General features: G+C 43.0%; 1 protein-coding gene across 1 annotated transcript in view; it reads right to left on the reverse strand.

Annotated features, from left to right (window-relative positions):
• The window catches only part of LOC147306042 (cadherin-4-like), a 268,090-nt gene that overhangs the window by 19,504 nt on the left and 229,024 nt on the right, over positions 1–19,562 (reverse strand). Inside the window, exons 10-12 of the mRNA XM_086278491.1 lie at positions 11,495–11,680; positions 7,474–7,730; positions 376–518 (exon numbers count right to left, since the gene is read on the reverse strand). Of these exons, the coding sequence (XP_086134617.1) occupies positions 376–518; positions 7,474–7,730; positions 11,495–11,680 (586 nt within the window). The remainder of the gene's footprint in view (positions 1–375; positions 519–7,473; positions 7,731–11,494; positions 11,681–19,562) is intronic.

Here is a 19,562-nt window from a genome sequence, read left to right on the forward strand (position 1 = left end):
GTCTTCTAAATCCACATGCAAGTCGAAGTTTTAATCAGCTGATATACTCAATATACAAAACACTAGCTTGTGTCTCAGAGTTCAATTACACTGTACAACTCTTGGCTCTGGATTACATCAAATGCATATAAAACAAATGGTAGCAAAGCACCTTCAAGAATACTGATTTTACGCTGAGGTGTATGTTATACTGTAGAAAGTCCCAGTTCTGTCATCATATGCCTAAACTATTGGACATCGGAGTCTTTAAAGAATGAAAACTTGATAAAAAAATGTGGTAAAAGTGTTAAGCAAATATGTAAGAAACAGCAAACTCTGATTTTAAATGAAAAATAGCAAACGTCACTAATGCAGCAGCTTAAAAGAGTTTCTTACCATTGTCTGTTGCCAGAAATGTGGCTTCATATATGTTGTTTTTTACATAGACAGACTCCCGGTCGAGCATTGCTGTGGTTACTATCTGACCGTTGCTTCTATTGATGGACAGCCAGTCTGCTGGGTCGTTCAGCTTTGAATACCTAAAGACACACAAAGACAGATCGATGGAGACGTTAGCGTTTCCCTGTTTACAAGCAATTAGAAATTTTCTCTTGCATCTGTGCATACCTAAATTGCCTCCCCACACACACGGTCTAAAAATCACAACAGCTTGACCTTCACACAGTTTAATTCTTCAACGACTTCTTCTCCAGAGCGTGCAGCCTACAGTCAATTTCACCTCATTTTTTTCCCACTCCTGTGTACCAGCCATTGAAGTCAATTACCTCCCTAGTTAAGCACTGACGCAACTACCTGTGTGTGTGTGTATGTATGTGTGTGTTTTACACACCCATTTTCTGAACGTATTGCTTAAGCTTACACTGAGAGGTTTATATGCATATATGTCTCGATGCTTGCATGTTTGCAAATGTGCCTGTGTGTGTATATAGGGAATGTGTATAGTGTGGAGATGGGAACATGGGATCTTGGTACTGACAGGAAAGTGGATGTGGTAGCAGGTGGCAGCAGTCCTCTGGGATAAAGCAGCAGAGAAGGAACAGGGGATCATCTCCAGGACCGAATGCCAATCTCACTCTGATCTCGCTGTTCTTGTTTTGCTGGCTTTTGTTTCCTTTGGCTTGTTTCACACATTCGTTTTTATCTAAGCTCTCTCTACTCATGTCGCCTCACCTTAACTTGAGGTGCTTTTGTGTTCATTCATTTTCGTAGCCCCGTCTGTATCTTCTCATCTGTGTCTCATTTATTCTCCGATTCCGAGTTCATCAACAGAAACCGCTCTTGGTTCACGCGTACACTATGAGACATCATCTGTAGACATGTGACACCTTGGCCTTGTGCACCTATGTTTCTACACCAATTTCATTTCATTTACTGAATGTGAGCCGGGGTGAAAAAGCCAACTTGTTATGTGACATACACTTCCAGGCTTTCAATCTATTCAAAATGAAATGGATTTGACCTTAACCCCACTTTTATGTTTACTGAAATGTACTTTACTCAGCATTAACGTACAGCTCACTTATTTATTTGTGCTTGATTAAATACTGCATAGCATTTCTACTTACATGCAGGAGACTGAAAGCCTGAAGGGATGGGTGGCAATAAGTAGGGGGGTGAGGGGTGGACAGAGACTATAATCTCTATCCTGTAGTGATTGAGGTGGGATTTTCCCAGCAGGCAGTGGGCATGATCCGAGGCAGAGCACAGTGCGGGGAAGGGAATCACAGAGATGACATTCCCACACTCTAGACAGATTCACACAGGCAAGCCAAGCCCACAGCCGCTAACAGGCAGACAGTGAAATCACCACCAGGACTACAGTGAGTCCATCACAGTGGGAGGGTGGGATAAAAGAGGGAGGAAAATGAGCAGGAATGTGTAGTAGAGGTGACATTCGGAAGTAGCAGCATGGCTGTATGATCTAATTTTAATGTCCTCATTAAGACCGACTTGATACCTACTGCTGTTCTGTGTCCAAATGCATTTCTATTGGCTTGACCATGCCAAACTGACAAATGCTCTCTGTCTGTGGAGTGGAGGGCAGACAAATGGGTGTACATTTTAATGAGAAGATAAAAAGTTTTTCCAAATGCTAGAAACATCATGTTTGAAAAATAAAAACATATTTCTGAGCCTATTAAACAAACAGTTCTTGATCTGGGGAAATATTTTTCTTGGTACCCTTTCATATCTGTCAATATGAAGATGAATTAAGCCAAATTTTTTCCCCTCCCTTCTGTCTCTGCGTTCTACTTTGCTTTCCTGGGCGTGGCTTTCATCCTGATCCATGGCTGGCACACCCTTGTCTCATCAGCTCACCTAACCAACTGCTTCTCCAACCACTCTCCGCCAGATTGTTCTGTCAGCTTCAGCAGTAAACTAACGCTGGGCCAACTCTGATTTATTTCCTTGTATATTTCTCTCTCATGTTAACCAAGTTCTGTCTCTGCGCCTCAGATCTTCCTAATGTGCAAGCCAGCAACCAGTCAGCTACCTGCCAGCCATGCTGTCACTTCTTCTGCCACACTCACCTGTCAGCCCACTCTCCACTGTCCTTCCCAGCTCTTCACCTCCCAGCTTTGCCTCCTGTCTGCCTTGGAGCCAAGCCTCATCACACAAACTCTTTTTTTTAATAGTAGTTTTATAGTTTAAAATGTCTGCTAATGGGAATCTCTTAAGGTCACTAATTAACTATACACATTTTTTTATCTGTACAAACATCAGCGTTTTAAGCCCTGGAGTTTCTGCTATTTCTCTGGCAAACTATCAGTCAAAAAACATAAAACCAGAAATATAATTTGCTGTTTTTACACTTCACTTTGTGTACAAAAAGATTTGGCATGTTAAGAGACTTGTTAATTATTTAACCTTAATTTTAGGTGGTGCACAGACATGATAGTGGTGTCAATCTTTTTATCCAAAATTCAGCAGAAAAGATTAGAAATACGCAAATAATTTCTTTTTAATATGCCGGACAAATGAGCAGTCACGAATGAACTTTACTCAGAAATCTCAGAGGTCAGTGCCTCAACATTTGGGCAAATAAAATCAATGTTTTCAGCACAGCTCAATGCCAAAGCAAGAATTTTTGTTTTTCACTTGGATAACAGACCCTTTAAAATCAGGGACAGAGAAGGATTCAAATATGGAGCGCATAAATAGGTGTGTATAAGACATTTTCTTCTTTTTTGCCCTGCAAAATGACTGCAGCACCTATTTGTCCCCGGGTACGTTCCACGATAACACGAGCGCATGTACGCCCTCTGATGATAAACGCCGTAACACAAAGGTTTGTTCACAAAGCAGAGTGCTCTATTCATCCCCACACTTCAATTAACTCTCTCCAACTCCAGTCACCGCAGACGAATTAAACCATATTTAACGCACAAAAAAACCTCTGTATAAACAGTCTTTAGGGGGAAATTTCCAACACAATGACTCGACGTTTTGGTGGAATCATTAGCCGTGTTTTTGTATTTCAACAAAAAGTTAAGTGGAGAATATGGCTGGCTTCAAAATGTTGTTTTAACTTGCTGTAGTGCTGCCTATAGTAAACAACAGTGCTCTGGTCATCAGAGTGACGCCAACGAGAGCACCCACAGTGGTTTTGTTTACAAGTCCCAACTGTAAACGACGTAACCGTGGGCAACTGGCTGTCACCGTCGCTAACTTTTTAATGAAGTGCTATCCAATATTTTTTGTCTTCTTGTAAAAGTAAACAGTTTCCTCCAGTACGCTTCTGGAATATGAAATTTGGTTTCAATGTTATTCTGTGTGTGAAAGTTTTCCTATTCGTTCCCGCGCCTTATTTCCAATGCTTTCCGAAGCTCTCCTCTACCAGAAGGCTTCTCTCATTTGGGAGTTGCTAGGTGTGTGAGTACAGCTGGATGTATGATTAGGCCTGGCAGGTTAGTGATCTTAGCAAGCAGCAGGGAGAGGTATGACATTTATTTTTCAAACCCCCGACCCTGAGGATGAAAAATGCATGTCTCAAGCTTAGCCAAGGCGGTTTGGGTAATCACTTATGCCAGTGTCTCCAGTCCCATGTCTCGACCTTACTGGCTGGGTGTCTGACAGGTGATGCATGATGCTTCACTCCTCTTCCCTCTCCCCATCCCACTCCTGTACACACTGCCTTTCCCCAAAGCCCACACTGTCAGTCTGTCCCTCCATTGATAAGCACCTGTCAACTTCAAACCTTGACCTCACCATGTTCAGCTCCTGTCCCCTTCCCTCCCTTTATAGTCCCTTAGGTCCTATTTCACTTTACTTTTGACTTTTAAGGCTCCCTCTAAATCTTCTCCATGTCTGACTTTCCTTTATGTATCCACTCAAAAAGACAGACAGCTTTTTGTCACACACACCGACATGTGCAATATATTACATCTAACACAAAGCCCGGTGTAATATCTAAACGTCTTTCCCATTAAAGGCATGCCTGGTTTAAGGCATGTTTGACTGATGGCATTTGGAAGTACAATACTATGTAAAAGTCTTGAGCCACCCCTTGTTTGTTACATTTTGCTAAAAAAAATGGAAATTGAAATGTGCAAACATAAATGGAAATACAGTGTTAAAAGCAAAAACAGTGTTAAGTCTAGTTGTTGAATGTTGTCATTGTGTTTCTTAAATTTGTAAGGTCTTAGTTCAATCTATAGGATCAAGACATTCCTTTGTCTCTGACCACCTCTCCAGCCACTCTGTGCTGGGGGAGGTTTTATTGCAGATACATTCTATCTGGAAGATCTGATTCTTGTGATGTTGCTTCCTGCTTTTATGATCCTTTTGGTGAGCAGGAAGTCATGCATACAGAGACACATGTATACAGGGACACACACACACATTCTTGCACATGCATACAGATGTTTACACATACACACACATAGTGCCTTGTCTTAGAACCATTTGGGGGTTTTACGGTGGGAGGTGCTTTTGCTGTGATGTGTATTGTGTGAACTGTTTTCCCAATAAAAGGCAGCAAGCGGAGGCCGGATTTGGGGTCAGTCTGCGGTAGGATTCAGAGTGCTTTCTGAGACACCGGCCGGGGCCTCCCTTGCTAGCAAGTAAAAGAAATTCGTCTTGTTTTTGTCGTTAACAAGAATACGTTTCTAAACTAGCGGGGCTTGTGGAAACACAGACCCAACAAACAGTTTGTGAAATTCAAATGAGCTTGAGAGTGAGTATTTGGTATGACCACCTATTCCTCATCATAGTCAGAAACCTCTCAGGCAAGCTTTCTTTTCATTTTATTGAAGTAGTCTTCAGGAATAGTTCTTGAGATTTCTTGAAGGTCATTCCAAAACCTTTCCTTGGACTTTCATACACAGAAAAAAAAAGGTTACTTTAAACCCACTTTAAAAAAATTGTTACAGTTAAATCTATTAGTTTTAATCAGACAATAATGTAATTTAAAACTTTGACTTAAAGTACATATTTACTTAAGGACTAATTGTTTCTGCTGATTTTTTTCTGTGGTAAGTGATTTTAGGTAGAGTGAAATAAACAGTTTCAAACCAGAAATCCCAATTTTCCATTGCAACAATATAAAATTTCAGTTCAGCTAAATAAACCAGGATAGCTTTTAAAACGTTTTTTCTTTTTTTCTTTTTTTTAAATTTAAACGTATTCTTTGCCAAGTTGTCTGTTATGTATGGACCCTGGTTCATCCCTTGAGTCAGGTACCTTTTTTATGGTTAAATGACTCATAGGTCACTGTGAATTGATAAAAAACAAACAAAGACAAATATCCCTTTGAAAATGGTAAGGCACAACGAGTGTATCGAAAATAAGTGAAAAAGCAACAAATGTCCAAAGAAAAGCTTTGAACGACTTTCAGAAAACCCAAGAAAACCCAGAAAAATACAAGAAAGTCTGGCTCCTTGGAAGCAAAATATAAAGAAATGAGTGAGACTCTTGCACAGCACAGTATGTGCAGCAGTATCAGTTCTGTGTGATACAACTGAGAAAATGGCAAAAATGAAACCCTGAATTTAAAATTCTTCAAAAATAATGAAGACAACTGGTGTCCTTACGTAATGACTCGAGCAGATACCTTTTATGGAAAAGGTGTAAAGCAGTGGGACTGATAACGATTCTGTCCAGATGGAACCAAATGAATGAGGTGCAGTCTTTGCTTTTCATGTGGCGAGAGCGGAGGAAGGAGATTTAGCCTGTGTTTATGTCAGTCGGACTGTGCCAGAACACAGCATGCTAGTAAAAGTGTTAACCTAAATCCAGGATGCACCGCAGTCTTGACAGGTCATGGAAAAAGAGAGTGGAGACCAATGAGTTAAATCCACAAAAAGTAGAAACTGATCTAGCGAGGAAGATAACAGAAAAAAAAGAAAGTGTGGGAGCGAGCAAGAGAGCGAGAGCAGGAGCCCAGCTGGTGACTTTGGAATCTTCCTAAATTATAATGTACACCCAATTTACTCTCATTTGCTGTGAAATTATCTAGGAAATTTGTTTAGATCTTTTCCCTGGAGAAATTGAAAGGAAGGAGCTGTTAAAGTGCAAGGTGGTTGGAAGGAGGTGGTCTTAATGTCACACCAAACATCCGTGTTATCAGCTTAATTGTGTACTCTTCTGTGCTAGTTATAAATCACGGTGCACTCACTGTAATCAGTACTGACATTGTACATGCACAAATGGAAACATATGGGTTCTGCAGTTGTATGGGTGTCATCTAAAGCCTTGTTCTCTCTTCATGTAGAATGCAGAGCAGATTGTTCTTAACACAACCCATCTAAGTTTGAAGGGTCATAGTGGAGCCACTGGTGCTGTCAAACTGACAGCAGGACTTAGAAAAGACCTGCTGGTCATTCAAAGGTTGGTTTACATTTAAAATCCAGAGAGGCTTAGCGCAGAGAAGAAACACTGCAGGTGGACATAATGCTGTGTCAGGTGTTTGGGCCTCAGCCAGCTGTTCTCTTTGCCGCCCCCACCTTGCTCCATCTCTTTTGTTCTCTCTCTCGTGTTGTGTGCATCTGTGTGTGTGTGTGTGTGTGTGTGTGTGTGTGTGTGTGTGTGTGTGTGTGTACCTGCCTGTATGTGCTCATGCAACCTACAGAAATGCACACACATCTGATTACCCCAGAGGCTGCTGCTCCCTATTAACCTTTTTACCCTCCTTACTCAGAGTTCTCTGCTGGCACATAAACTTCTCACAGTAAGATTTTGAGAGATGGGTAATGCCAAAATATAGTCCCCTTTTTGAACTTTGACCTCTGACCACTGACAGGGAACCAATCTGAGGCTTTTTAGCCCACTGCCAGTGCATATGGATGCAGGTTTGTGCTTACACAGCAGATAGCCACTCTACAAGCTAGAATTAATTAGACAATATAGCCAAACCACATGGAAAAGATGTTATCTAATTAGATTTAAAGGATATACAAGATCAAAATTAAACTAATGCCCTACTAAATTTTTCCATTCTGTGGACAGAACTGTCTCTCAGTACTCGCTCAGTACCTGATTATCTGCTGCATCTGAAGTCGGTCGGGATCTGACGCCGAGAAGGTCGTCAGGCTGGTGCCAGCAGGGACACCTTCCTCAAAGCGGATGTGTTTTGGGTTTGTGGGGAAGTAAGGAGGTTCGTTTACATCCTGCACAGATATGGTGACCCCAGCCGTGGACTGGAGTGAGGACTGGATGCCAGTGGCCAGGTGGGCCTGGTTGGACACCACTACCGTCAGCATGAAGGCACGGTTCATCTCAAAGTCTACCGGCTGGAGAAAGGAAAAAAAACAAACAGAGTTACTTACATTTGAAAGGAGAGAATGCTGAACACATTTGAAATAGTTTAAGCTTTTTGAAACTGTTGGCCTTCATGTTGCTTGCTCCGTCTTCTCTTTCTATCTCCTTTGTGTGCAGGTTGCCCTTGTCTCTTCATCTCAGTATTTGTTATTTTTCACTCTTTCTCTCTATGAGGACATGCTCTATTCTGGACCGATTCTGGGTAAGATTACTGCTTTTCAAATACAGCCTCTTAGGTTACAGTGTTACCTACAGCAGGGTAAAGGTAACACTTTAGAATAGTTTTGCATTACCAAAAATAAATACCCCTTTCAGCTTGCTCATGAGTATACATCCACAGGGTGTCTGTAGCCCTGTGTACATTTACCACTAAGTGTATTGATTTTACTTCACTGCACAGCTTCTTGATATTGGCAACATCTCTCCCACCACATGACCAGCAAGAAAGCTATTCATTTTCCTCAGACTAACGACTTTAACCAAAATACAAGATAGCAGGTGAAAGACACCCGTTATGTCTCGAACAAATAATTTTCCAAAGACTTACACGAGACTTAATTTATTCAAACTCTTGATGTGACTTTGTAATTGTGCTGGTTAACTTGACTTACAACCATATAGTTGTAAGTCAAGTTAGAGGAGATTAGAGAAGGCTAATATGGGCTACATTCTAGGCTATATTCCTGGTATGCAGCTACATGCAAGGAAGTCAGAAAGAGATGTAAACACTGCAAATGTGGTTGGGATTTTATTATTATTATTTTATTTTTTGTATTTATTTATTGTTTGCTTATTTACACTTTTTGCTCTCATTACAAAAGAATGAAAATGGGAATGTGGTGACATTTAGTTGAAAAAGTAATTAAATAACTTAAAAATGAATTCTTTATGCTACTTATTATAACGAAATAGTAAGCTGGGTACTCAAATGTGTAACTGTAAAACTCATTACACCAACGCTGGCTCTTGGTCCTTTAAGAAAAGTACATTTTCTCTTGCTTTTTTCTCAAGGTTTCTTAAATTCTTGCCCTCAAACAAATCAAATGTCCAAGAATGAGGGAGACTGTATTATGTACTGGTGAGGATAAGCAATGAAAAAATATAACAGAGGTGACTAACCTCCCGTGTTCATCGCCTGCACATTAACAAAACACTGCAGGCTATAGAGTTAAAGCTAGAGAAAGTTTAAGTGATATTTTATTATATAGTCTGATTATTACTATTATAGTGTCAACAGCATTATTTCTTTTTCTGAAGAAATAATTTCCAAGCATCATGCTTGGACTATAATCATTATACTGATTAGTGTAAAGATCCCTGTCAACATTTCTCTTTTCGCCTCTACCTGGGGAATATGCATTAAACCTTGCTGATGAAAAGGGACATGATAAATGAACAGATGTCATGTCAAGTAGTCTCCTGAGGAACAAAGACGCACACAGACACGCAGACACAGTGCAGGGCTGATACTGTTCGCCGTGTGTTGTCACTCCTTTTGGATTAAAAGTGTGTATATGTGTACACTACAGGGGGTTTTGAGACCTGAGCTTAAACCACAGTGACAGTTTTTTGCTCCCCTAATGAAGAATACACAATCGAGTTCAAATGACAGCAAGCAAGGAGATAAAAACAGAACAAGTATGCTGCTTGTAGTGTCCACTTGTACATTTCTAAACAGGCAGATGATAATTACTGCTCCAAAGCTGATGCTGATGTTAATGACTTTGAGCAGATCTGTATGTTGCATCAACTCACTGTTATCGGCGGACAGTCTGAGAGCACAGAGATAAAAAAACAACAACAAAATGAGCGCTTTCAGGAAGGTTGGTTGACAAGGCCACTGAAGAAGAGGTGTTTGTACCGGTGCTACGGTTTGCCTGTGTATGTACATGCACGCAAGTATAAATAAATGTAAGCACGCTGGTGTGTATTCGTCTGTGACCTCGTGGAGCACTGGGAGCCCATTTACAGGGTAACCACGCTCAGGGCTCTTTGATCTAAAGCCAGTGGTATTCAAAACACAGGGAGGTCTAGAGTATAGCTGTAGGCTACATAAAACACACATACACACCGAGACACACACACCCTGAGGGAAGCCAGAGGGGTGAGAGGTCAATAATATGGCTTGCATCGTTTGCCCATGAGCCATCACATCTTACATCTCCTTGAATCGCTTCGCTCTTTTCTCTTTTTCCCTTTTACCTAATTTGTTCCGCTGGACTTCAGCTTTCCACCCCCTCGTCTTTTCACATCTGCCCTACCCCGGCTCTCTGTGATCTATGCTCTCTGCGGGCTGCATTCCTCAATCCTCGGAAATCTGTCTTCGCCTCACTTCACTTCTCCTTTCCACTTCCCCTGTCATCTTTGGTGTTTATCATAAGCTGTGATTTACATAACTTAACTACTCATTTGAAGCAAGTGGCTTTATTTGTGTGTCTGTGTGGATTTGTATTTTTTTTGTGTGTGTTTGTGTGTTTACTGTCTTTATTACCGTAACGTAAAACGAGAATACGGCTCACAAAATCCACAGAGAGCAGTGCAAATGTGTGACATGATCGGGTTAAATCCTCACCCCTTGTTTACAGAGGAATTCAACTCTCTTGTGGAAGACTGATGTGTATCTGGGTGTCAGTGTAATTTAATCTGTCTGTAATAGCAGCCACAGATGCCTTGGTTAAAAAAAACGTGTTTTTTAAAAAAAGAGCAGGAACAACAAGCTAGCACCAGTCTTATGGGTTCTTGACTTTACCTATTACAAGCTGTCTGATGTGAATGTTCTGTCTCCTTTTTCACAAAGCAAACCAAAGCACCCTGTTTACTTGTTGAGACTGTCTATTGCTCGCTTCGTCTCAGGGGGTGTCCTGTCTCTTATTTTATGATTTCCTGATAACCTCCCACGGGTCCCTGTGCAAGCTTAGGGCTACCCGACTGCCTGCTGAATTTTGCATCAGGGAGTGAGAGGAATGGATTATAAAAGGCAGTCATCTAGAGATAATGAAGAGAAGCAAAATGCCAATGCTCATTGCTCAGGGTGCTATGGGAATTATAAGGAAATGTTATTGCTATTTTTTTCAGATTATTATGTGATGTGAGATGCAGTTTGCAGGAGTCAGATACATGGTGAGAAAGCCCCTGGGTGAAATAAAACAGTTATTTCTACAAAACCCATGAAACACAGTAAGCACATTTACAGAAAGCCACACAAAGGATGGCCACAGAGATGCAAATCAACAGGACACACATCTACAGTAAATGCACACACACACAGTTTATGATTGATGTTATATGGAGGCTTTTTTTCTAAATGGGTTAAAATCATGCGGACAACCTCTGACTGAGAGGTCAAACAGTAATGTAGCAGGCTGTTACAAGACAGGGCTTTGTTGTTGCTGTCTTTTACCACAGCAGCTACAACATTATGAGTGTATAAAAAACGTTGCCTTTGTAATTGAGAAATCAATACCTAATTTGCTACAGTGGTCTCACCAGCCATTGTGTTTAAGTCTCTGTGTGAGCGTACGAGCTGTTTCTGAAGGGCACAGCGGTCTCCAATCCCTCATTTGGACATAAAGGGGCATATGAAAGACAAAGACCCCAATCTGTCCCTATTTAACTCTGTAGTCTATTATTACTGCTTGCACCTAAATCTGGAGGGGCTTTGACATTCAACAGAGAAAACCAGTGTGTTTCTTCTACAGGGAAAGGCTCAGAATGTTATGTTAGGCCTGGATCTTACCTTCACCACGGTGACCATGCCATCATTTGAAATCGGGTCGGTGCGGATGGTAAAATGCCCAGATGGGTCTCCGCTAATGATCCTGTAGATGGCATTCCAATTAGGGGAGTGCGGTTGATCAGCATCTATAACCGTCAGGTTAGCCACAACGACATCTACACGGTTCTCGGGGACCTCTCCAGAAAACTGTAGAAAGAAAGAGTGAAATGTTACCTCGTGATACATCACTTTGAAACATCTCACTGCCGCTGTGGTCGTTTAAGATGCATTGAGCCGTTTGAGTGTGGCAATTTCTACAAAAAGCCACTGAGTGCCTATCTTGCTTTTCCATTTGTCTTTATAGAAACATTCCTCCTTTCAGGTTTTCAGGTAGAGTAATTTTAATGAATTCGCTTTTACCACTGCTGGGTAGTAAACAAGCAGTAAACACAGTTTCACACTAGCAAGCACATGCACACAAGGGCGTTGTTCCATTTTCACTTTCTGCATTGCTAGTACACATCATTGATGAGCAATACTATTTCATCCCTTAAAAAGCCACAGAAACAAGGGAGAAAAGAATGGGTGAGGAGAAAAAAACAGGAGTGTGGAGGGTTAAAACAAATGTTTAAGTGTATATGAGTGGTTTTTAGTTGTCCCTGTCCTGTACAAACACATGTGCTTTGCCCTGATGAGGAGTGAGCTGCTGTCTGTTATGCGTCTGCTATGTTAGGGATTCATCAAAGCTGTACAGGCTCAGTAATAAATCCCACAAAGACCCATCAACTAACTATTGCAATGACTCCACTCCAACTCTGTAAAACACAACTTGACTGTAGCCCTACCTACACAAACAACTTGTCAACTCTTAACCAATTACTTGAGGTCAGAGCGTGTTGGCATGACCTCATCTCATCTGCAGGCAACAGGCATGTAGTACCGTACAGTCACCGTGTCACATGGGTAACAGGCATGGAAGAGCGACTGAGTAGCTTATGTGAGGATATCAAAGAGCAAAGCCCCAGACCAAACACTCCATCAGATCATAATACCCTGCCTGGCAAACCTCGCATCACCCAGCAAACAGCCGACAGCAGCGGGCAGATTAGGGGGCTGCGTCGGGAGAGCTGTTCAGAGACTCAATGACATTCTTAAGACAACAGACAAGTCCGGGTGGTCCTGATGTGCTGCCTTCTTTGGATAGGCAGGCTGTCGTTTGTTAGTGTTAGAGTGTGTACGTGTGTGCTCGTGTGGTTTATTACTGTGGTTTGGTTCAGGGACTCCCCAACGCCAGTTCAATAAAATAAAACTTCAGTGGTGGTTCTTATAGGCTCCCTAAGGAGCATCTTATTTCTCAACACACAGTAACAACTAAGGGCAAGTGTTAATCAAATCTGATGGAAGACTTTGAAGGGTACACCGCAGCTCTGATTATCAGCGCCGCAGTCTGAGCTTTTTGTCTCATTATCTCTTTATATAGAGGAGGGGGAGGGGCGTGATACGTCACATCAAGAGTTTGAATAAATTAAGTCTTGTTTTTTTCTCTCGGGGAAAACTATTATTACTATACTCACGTGGCAAACACAAACTTGAAAGGGTTCTTTGCAAAAAACGTCAAATGTAAAAGACTAAAACTGTCAACATAAATGTGTACAGGACGTCAAGGGCAACGCATATTACAGTCAATAAACTCCAATTACTGCACTTTTGTCATTTTTGATTTTAGATAGCAAGTATGTTAACAAGCATCAAATTCCTGTGATGAGTAATGCAACGCAGTGTGCCTTTCAGCATAACAAAGTAAGTTTAAGAATGCAGTTAATCTGAACATTTTCAAGGAGACAAGAGCCTTTCTATGCTGAATAATAGACAGGTGAGATCTTTGAGTAAACCTTCAGATAATTACTTGGAAGTCATTATTGTTCCTCTTAAACCAAAGGTTTCTCCGAATTATCATTTACAAACGCTCTGTTTTCAAGGGTTTAACTTTAATGACAGTGATCTTTGATGGATGTTGGGGTTATTGTCAATAATGGATGGAACAAAGAGCTTTTAAACATTGGGGGAAAAAAGCCTAGAGTTGCTCTCTTTCTTTCACTGTCTTAGTGATTTATTATACTAATGCTGCTGTGGCTTCTATTGGCTCTGCTGTTAGTGGGTCTTTTAACATAGACCTTCTGTATCACCATCTACAGGCAGAGGCTTAAATTTCCTCTAATTAAATAGGCTTGTATTTTTTTGTATATGATTCTGTCCCCAACTGCTGGACTTTCTGATTGTGATTGGCACACAGTGCTGTTGGCACAACACTTGACAAAACACCTCTTGCCAACACCCTGAACTCTCTGTCACTTTTCTGGCAGTGGAGAAACACTAAAAGAGGCAAGGAGAGGTAAAAGCGAAAGCAGAGAAGTGACAGGGGACTTAATCATATAAGCTTTGTTAGGATAGTAGCTAAAGGAGGCCAAGAAAGCACTGCGGTGACTCTTGCAAAGAGACACTCTGATTTCATGGTTTTACGTTTCTACGTATTCCCAAAAAGCAGTGAATGCCACATTTCATCCGTCTGTACCATGGATGGCACATGCATGTATGCAGCCCTGACTATCCACCCAAAGTCTTCCCATCTGTACCCATGCACCACCCTTTGCGGACTTGAAAAAATAGGCCAGCCTCTGATAGGCATGATGAAATATTAATCTCCAACATTAAAGACAAATTCCCCAAACTTTATATTTCTGGGACATGTTGAAAGATCTATGGGGTTTATTGCAAACACTAAATATTTGCATAATGGCCTGCATTCTCGACAAAATGGCTCTTATGTTATACCCCCATGAAAGTGGATGATTTATGAAGGGAGTGGGTAAAAGTGCTCTGCTCATCGTGGCTCCAAAACCTCCACTAAACTTGATCATCAATATCCATGATAGTATTAACTTCCCTCTGTGACGGTGATGGAAATGCACTTAAACACGGTGGAATACAGAGAATATCAATCTATTATTGCCCACTATCATCAATACACCACCATCGGTAGAGAATCTTAATGCAGGAAGGGGGTGCCGAGTCAGTAGAGGCCTCTGATTTACAACGAGCCATGTCTACACTTTATCACTACTGCTGTACAAAATAGCTCCCGCGACTAAATAATTCTTCATTCCTTCTTCTCTCCCCATCATTCTCTCGTCACTTTTTTCCTTTTCATTTTCCATCGTTGACTCTACTTGGTGGTCCACTCATCAGCTCCCCTTACTGTTTTCTTTCTTTCTTCACCCTTTCCTCTGCTTCTTCCTTCCCTCTGCCCTCCGAATGCCCTGCTTTGTGTGACGTAGCAGTTCTCTGACGAGCTCTGTGACTGACATATGCTTACCTCTAACGCTAAGTCATCATCATAAGGGTCTTAATAGCCCCCAGTGCAAATGCTAATGCTAAAATTGCTGCTACCACCTCTAAGAGTTGTGTACAGTATACTGTTTGGCTGATACTGCCTCCGTCGATATTCCAGCAGTTGCAAAGCTAAGCACCTTATCTACCCGACATAACCAGGCTCTCATCCCTGATGATAGGAAGCCACACATCCAGAATAATCCTGACATCTGAAACCACACTGACACGGAGACAGCCTTTTCATTAAACAAAACATGTCGAACGCAGAAAAACGACTTCACTTTAAATTTTCTGAACAAATGTCTCTGCCACGTCCTATGAAACTTATTTCCAACCACAAAAATAATAAGTCAGATTTTCTTTGTTTACAGCTATAAGTATAAAAAATGATTGAGCTGCTGTCTCAAATGTCTCAAACATTTATGCATTTTACAGATATATATATAAACACCCAGCACGCCCCTGCGGGCGGTTTATCCTTCAAGCTCGGGTCCTCTACCAGAGGCCTGGGAGCTTGAGGGTCCTGCGCAGTATCTTAGCTGTTCCCAGGACTGCGCTCTTCTGGACAGAGATCTCCGATGTTGTTCCTGGGATCTGCTGGAGCCACTCGCCTAGCTTGGGAGTCACCGCACCTAGTGCTCCGATTACCACGGGGACCACCGTTACCTTCACCCTCCACATCCTCTCGAGCTCTTCTCTGAGCCCTTGGTATTTCTCCAGCTTCTCGTGTTCCTTCTTCCTGATATTGCTGTCATTCGGAACCGCTACATCGATCACTACGGCCATCTTCTTCTGTTTGTCTACCACCACTATGTCCGGTTGGTTAGCCACCACCATTTTGTCCGTCTGTATCTGGAAGTCCCACAGGATCTTAGCTCGGTCATTCTCCACCACCCTTGGGGGCATCTCCCATTTTGACCTCGGGACTTCCAGGTTATACTCGGCACAGATGTTCCTGTACACTATGCCGGCCACTTGGTTATGGCGTTCCATGTATGCCTTGCCTGCTAGCATCTTGCACCCTGCTGTTATGTGCTGGATTGTCTCTGGGGCATCTTTACACAGCCTGCACCTGGGGTCTTGCCTGGTGTGATAGACCCCAGCCTCTATGGATCTTGTGCTCAGAGCTTGTTCTTGTGCTGCCATGATTAGTGCCTCTGTGCTGTCTTTCAGTCCAGCTTTGTCCAGCCACTGGTAGGATTTCTGGATATCAGCCACCTCCTCTATCTGCCGGTGGTACATACCGTGCATGGGCCTGTCCTTCCATGATGGTTCCTCGTCTCCCTCCTCTTTCTTGGGTTTCTGCTGCCTGAGGTATTCACTGAGCACTCGGTCAGTTGGGGCCATCTTCCTAATGTATTCTTGGATGTTCGTTGTCTCATCCTGGACTGTGGTGCTGACACTCACCAGTCCCCGGCCCCCTTCCTTCCGCTTAGCGTACAGCCTCAGGGTGCTGGATTTGGGGTGAAACCCTCCATGCATGGTAGGGAGCTTTCTTGTCTTTATGTCAGTGGCTTCTATCTCCTCCTTTGGCCAGCCTATTACCCCAGCAGGGTACCTGATCACGGGCAGGGCGTATGTGTTGATGGCCCGGATCTTGTTCTTACCATTCAGCTGACTCCTCAGGACTTGCCTGACCCTCTGCAGGTACTTGGTGGTTGCAGCTTTTCTAGCGGCCTCTTCATGGTTCCCATTCGCCTGTGGGATCCCCAAGTACTTGTAACTGTCCTCTATGTCTGCAATGTTGCCTTCTGGTAGTTCAATCCCCTCAGTTCTGACTACCTTCCCTCTCTTTGTTACCATCCGACTACACTTCTCCAGTCCGAACGACATTCCAATGTCATTGCTGTATAGCCTGGTAGTGTGGATCAGTGAATCGATGTCTCGTTCACTCTTGGCATACAGCTTGATGTCATCCATGTACAGGAGGTGGCTGACAACTGCTCCGTTCTGTAGTCGGTATCCGTAGCCAGTCTTGTTAATGATCTCACTGAGGGGGTTCAGGCCTATGCAGAACAGCAGTGGGGACAGAGCATCTCCTTGGTAGATCCCGCACTTGATGGTGACTTGTGCTATGGGCTTGGAGTTGGCCTCTAGTGTTGTACGCCACATCCCCATTGAGTTCCTGATGAAGGCTCTTAGGGTCCCATTGATCTTGTACAATTCTAGGCATTCCAGTATCCAGCTGTGGGGCATTGAGTCATAGGCCTTCTTGTAATCAATCCAGGCAGTGCACAGGTTGGTCAGTCTGGTCTTGCAGTCTCGGCTGATTGTTCTGTCTACCAGTAGCTGGTGTTTTGCGCCTCTGGTATTCTTGCCAATTCCTTTCTGTGTCCCGCTCATGTATTGACCCATGTGCCTGTTTATCTTAGCCGATATGATGCCTGACAGGAGCTTCCATGTAGTACTGAGGCAGGTTATTGGTCGGTAGTTGGAGGGGACCGGTCCCTTCTTGGGGTCCTTGGGGATCAGGACCGTCCGGCCTTCAGTTAGCCATTCCGGGTGTCTCTCGTTAACTAGCAGCTGGTTCATTTGTGCTGCCAGACGCTCGTGGAGTGCAGTCAGCTTCTTCAGCCAGTAGGCGTGAACCATGTCGGGCCCTGGTGCTGTCCAACTCTTCATACTGGAGACCCTTTCTTGGATATCTGCCACTGTGATGGTTACTGGACCCTGTTCAGGGAGGTCGCTGTGGTCAGCCCTCAGATCCTCTAGCCACTGAGCATTGCCGTTATGGGTTGCATCCTTCTCCCATATGCTCTTCCAGTATTGCTCCGTCTCCAGCCTTGGTGGTGCTGTTCTCTTATTGTTCCCTTGCCACTGAGAGTACACCTTTGCTGGTTCTGTGGAGAACAGCTGGTTTATTCTCCTGCCTTCTATCTCTCTGGTGTACCTCCTCAAGCGGCTGGCCAAGGCTGTGAGTCTTTGCTTGGCAGTTTCCAAGGCCTCAGGTATGGACAGCTTGCTGTATTTCTTAGGCACCTTATTTGTCGCACCTTTCTGCAACTCCGTTAGTTGGCTAACCTCCCTCCGTGCTACTTTGATCTTGCCCTCTAGCCTCCTTCTCCATGGAGGGTACTGCCCCTTGTCGCTGTTCAACTTGTAGCCAAGCATCTCACTGATCACTGTTGCCGTATTGTAGATCAGCTTGTTAGTGTCGGTAATCGTGGTTGTAGGTATTGTCCATAGTGCTGCATTAACATCATCTAGCAGACCTTCTGAGGGAACTTCACGTAATCTTGGTAACCGGCTACGCGGGATCCAGGTTTCAAGCTTGGCCATGATCCTATTTTTCAGGTCAGTTCCTCTCGCACTCAACGATCCTTCTCCTATCGCACTTGGGGCTATGTACCCAATCTCGGGTGGGGGTGATGATATCTCCCCCCTGACCTGGCGTCCTGACTCCTCCTTGCCGTAGCATTTGTGTTGTACCTCGTCAATCTCTAGCTGTGAGAGCAGTCCCTTCTTTCGAATGTTGGAACACTGAGCTACTAGTTGTTTCGCCGTCATTGTGGATGTTGGGTATCGAAGAATCCATAGGTCCCTCATCCTATTCATGTAGCCCCTTCCGCCGGGGTTACTTGCGTAGTAGCATTCCAACAACGCCCTGTTTTCGTCTATATATATATATATATATATATATATATATATATATATATACACACACACACACACACACACACACACACATATATATATATACACACACACACACACACACACACACACACACACACATATATATATATATATATGTATGACGGGCGATCGTGGCTCAAGAGTTGGGCGTTCGCCTTGTAATCGGAAGGTTGCCGGTTCGAGCCCCAGCTTGGACAGTCTTGGTCGTTGTGTCCTTGGGCAAGACACTTCACCCGTTGCCTACTGGTGGTGGTCAGAGGGCCCGGTGGCGCCAGTGTCCGGCAGCCTCGCCTCTGTCAGTGCGCCCCAGGGTGGCTGTGGCTACAATGTAGCTTGCCATCACCAGTGTGTGAATGTGTGTGTGAATGGGTGGATGACTGGATATGTAAAGCGCTTTGGGGTCCTTAGGGACTAGTAAAGCACTATATAAATACAGGCCATTTACCATTTACCATATATGTGTATATATATATATATATATATATATATATAAGTACTCAAACAATAGTAAGTACGATATATACAGGATAGCAGCATTAATATAATGACAGTATGAATAACAGCATAATATAATGGCAGTGACGGTATGGTATAGCAAGCAGGTTCAATTGTTTTTGTGCTTATTTACTACAGTGATAGCTCTGGGAAAGAAGCTATCCCTGAATCTGTTTGTCCTGGTTTTATGTGACCTGTACCGTCGGCCTGACGGTAATAGTTCAAACAGTTGATTGCTGTTGATTGCTGGGGTGAGATTAGTCCTTGATGATGTGATATAAAATCCATATATGTGCAAGTGAAAGTAGAAATAACCTGAATCACTAATTGATTTAGTGATGATGTTCCAGAATGGCACCACCAGTAATATATTACATATATTGCAGTACTTTGGATTTTTAATTTTTACTTGGCTCTCAGTAATGACCTTCTGTAATGTAATCATCATTCTAAATATCACCATCATGACAACAATCATTAACCATTTGCTGGCTCTAGTTTTCTTGCTCATGAAAGTCAATGTTATTCCTCACGAGTGCGCGTGCGCGAGTATGTGTGTTCGCATGTG

The sequence above is a fragment of the Aulonocara sp. 'chitande type north' Nkhata Bay genome, linkage group LG20 (assembly GCF_057382095.1).
Source record: "Aulonocara sp. 'chitande type north' Nkhata Bay isolate Kocher_YH1m ecotype deep benthic linkage group LG20, A_spYH_male_GT1.1, whole genome shotgun sequence".
Classification (NCBI taxonomy): domain Eukaryota; kingdom Metazoa; phylum Chordata; class Actinopteri; order Cichliformes; family Cichlidae; genus Aulonocara; species Aulonocara sp. 'chitande type north' Nkhata Bay.